Consider the following 2,500-nt stretch of genomic DNA (forward strand, 5'->3'; position numbering starts at 1 on the left):
TGGGCCACAACACCCAGCTCTCAAAACAGGTGTTCTCTGTCCTCATCTCCCTCGTGTCCCTCACCTGGTCCTTCACGTCCTACCACAGGTTCTCAAAACTCAGAGGGCTGACTATTTTAGACACACTGCCCCTCCTGTTCACAATATTCTTCCAGGTAAGGTCCTATGGGGGTTATTTTAATTGTTTGTTTTGTGTTTTTAAGTGTATTTGTGGGCTCTGAAGATTTTTTTTTTGTGTGTTTTTGGGTTTTTTGGGTGTTTCAGGGTGTTTTTGGGTGTTTTAAGGTGTTTTAGGTTATTTTGGGGTGTTTTGGGATGTTCTTGAGTGAATTTTGGGTGCTTTTCGGATGTTTAAGGGTGTTTTTTGGTGTATTTGTGAGTTTTGACTGTTTTTTCTTGTAAGTAAATTTGGGGGTTTAGTTTTTAATTATTTAATTAATTTATTTATTCATTTATTTTTTATGTGTGTGTGTGTGTGTGTGTGTGTGTTTAGGTACAATTATGAGGTTAAAATAATAATAGTAATAATAATAATAATAATAATAATAATAATAATAATAATAATAATAATAATAACAACAACAATCTGTGTCCGCAGGTGGTGTCCCGCGCCATCGCCTGTATAGTGTTCACTCTGGCACACACATGGAAGGTGTTTGTAGTGTTGGGTGTACACTTGGTGATGGTGCTGGTATTTAAACTCAAGCTGGAGGAGAGGTGAGGATGTGTGTGTGTGTGTGTGTGTGTGTGTGTGTGTGTGTGTGTGTGTGTGTGTGTGTGTGTGTGTGTGTGTGTGTGTGTGTGTGTGTTGCCCTGTCTTTCATTGTTGAGATTGGTGAGGCTCTGTGTGTGTGTGTGTGTGTGTGTGTGTGTTGCCCTGTCTTTCATTGTTGAGATTGGTGAGGCTCTGTGTGTGTGTGTGTGTGTGTGTGTGTGTGTGTGTGTGTGTGTGTGTGTGTGTGTGTGTGTGTGTGAATTGAATTGAATTTATTGAGTAAGCTCAGACTTTATATAAAAGTATGGAGCACAGCTCTCCAGGAAAAGAATACAAACATTATATACAGAATTATATACAGAATGTGCATAATATTACATAAGAAAAAAATACATACAAATGAAATACACTGTAAGCAATGGCAAAAAATGCATAAAAAAAAATGTGTATGCATATATAATGATACATACTGTTACTAATTAAGAAATTAGAAAAACTATTGAGGTGTTTTGCATACTATTTATCTAAACATGTGTAGCACCATCCTTAAAAAGAAAGATAATTTCTTCATCACACTTGAACTTGTACTTTGCATGAACAAAGCATATTTTAATTGTGTTGGCCTATTTATGTAATAATTTGCTATATACATATTACCTAACCTAACAATTTCCACATCCGTACATTCAAAAAGAAAATGAAATTCATCTCCTACTACCTCAACATTACACTTGTTACATACCCTATCTTCTCTACTGACGCCTTGATACCTACCAACATTTACAGGAAGTCTATTATTACAAGTTCTAAATTTAGTCAACTAATAATCTGTCACCCTTTGTTAACTTTTCTAAATACTGTTCTCTGCCAAAATCTGTCTTAAACACCCTATAATTGCTACTTAATGATTTTGTTTCTAAATTATGATGCCAAGTTACAAGCCACTGATCTTTCAATCTCTGTTCCACAGCTTTCTTCACCCATCTTGAATTAGGAACATCTTGCAACACCACATACCAGACATTCCACAGTCATTACAAATATTCTTTATACAAGCTAACCATGGAGAAGTATAAAGCCCTAAGCTATCCAGCTGCAATAGACATTGGTACATTACATAACACAATTTAGTATTTTTACCTGAAATTAACCTAGACCAATAACCTATAATTTTTTCTTCATATAAAAATTAATATCAAGTGGAAATATACCCAGTTCACCATACACCATGTCATTACAAGTATTCTTATGAACACCCAAAACCTGTTTTAGAAATTTCATGTACATATACTCTAACTCCCTAGCAATATGGTAACCACAAATTTCAGATGCATAAGTCAATATAGGTAACACCGTGGTGGTAAATAATTTGAGTTTTATATCCACTGGCAAGTCAAACTTCCTACACTTACTTATTAATGAGTACATTGCTCTTGTGGGTGTGTCTTTTAGCTCCAGCTCACCTTTGCAAAACCTTCCATTATAATTTAATAACACTCCAAGATACTTATACTCTGTCACTACTTCAATGTTTTCACCACCAAATTCAAATTCATAGTTAGATAAATTTTGTCTTCCCCTACTAAGCACTACTACTTTTGTTTTGTTACAATTTAGCTTCAATTTCCATTCATTACAATATAAATTCAGAGCAATCAGTGCCTGCTTCATTCCATCCTCACTGTCACACAAAATAACTGTATCATCTGCATACATAATAACAAATAGTTTAAGATACATGTTTAAGAAATCATCACCAGAATTTACATAACTGCAATTATATTC

At 34.6% G+C, this 2,500-nt stretch overlaps 1 protein-coding gene across 7 annotated transcripts in view; it reads left to right on the top strand.

Annotated features, from left to right (window-relative positions):
• The window catches only part of LOC135096703 (ankyrin repeat domain-containing protein 23-like), a 35,596-nt gene that overhangs the window by 9,897 nt on the left and 23,199 nt on the right, over window positions 1–2,500 (top strand). For all 7 annotated transcript variants that reach the window (XR_010264942.1, XR_010264943.1, XR_010264941.1 and 4 more), the window contains 2 exons: window positions 1–155; window positions 599–717. The exon at window positions 1–155 is cut by the window's left edge and continues 43 nt beyond it. Coding sequence is in view for 2 of the 7 variants with exons in the window: in XM_063998442.1 (XP_063854512.1) it covers window positions 1–155; window positions 599–717 (274 nt within the window). In the remaining 5 variants the exon portion in view is untranslated. The remainder of the gene's footprint in view (window positions 156–598; window positions 718–2,500) is intronic.

This window comes from Scylla paramamosain, unplaced genomic scaffold (genome assembly GCF_035594125.1).
Source record: "Scylla paramamosain isolate STU-SP2022 unplaced genomic scaffold, ASM3559412v1 Contig6, whole genome shotgun sequence".
Lineage (NCBI taxonomy): Eukaryota > Metazoa > Arthropoda > Malacostraca > Decapoda > Portunidae > Scylla > Scylla paramamosain.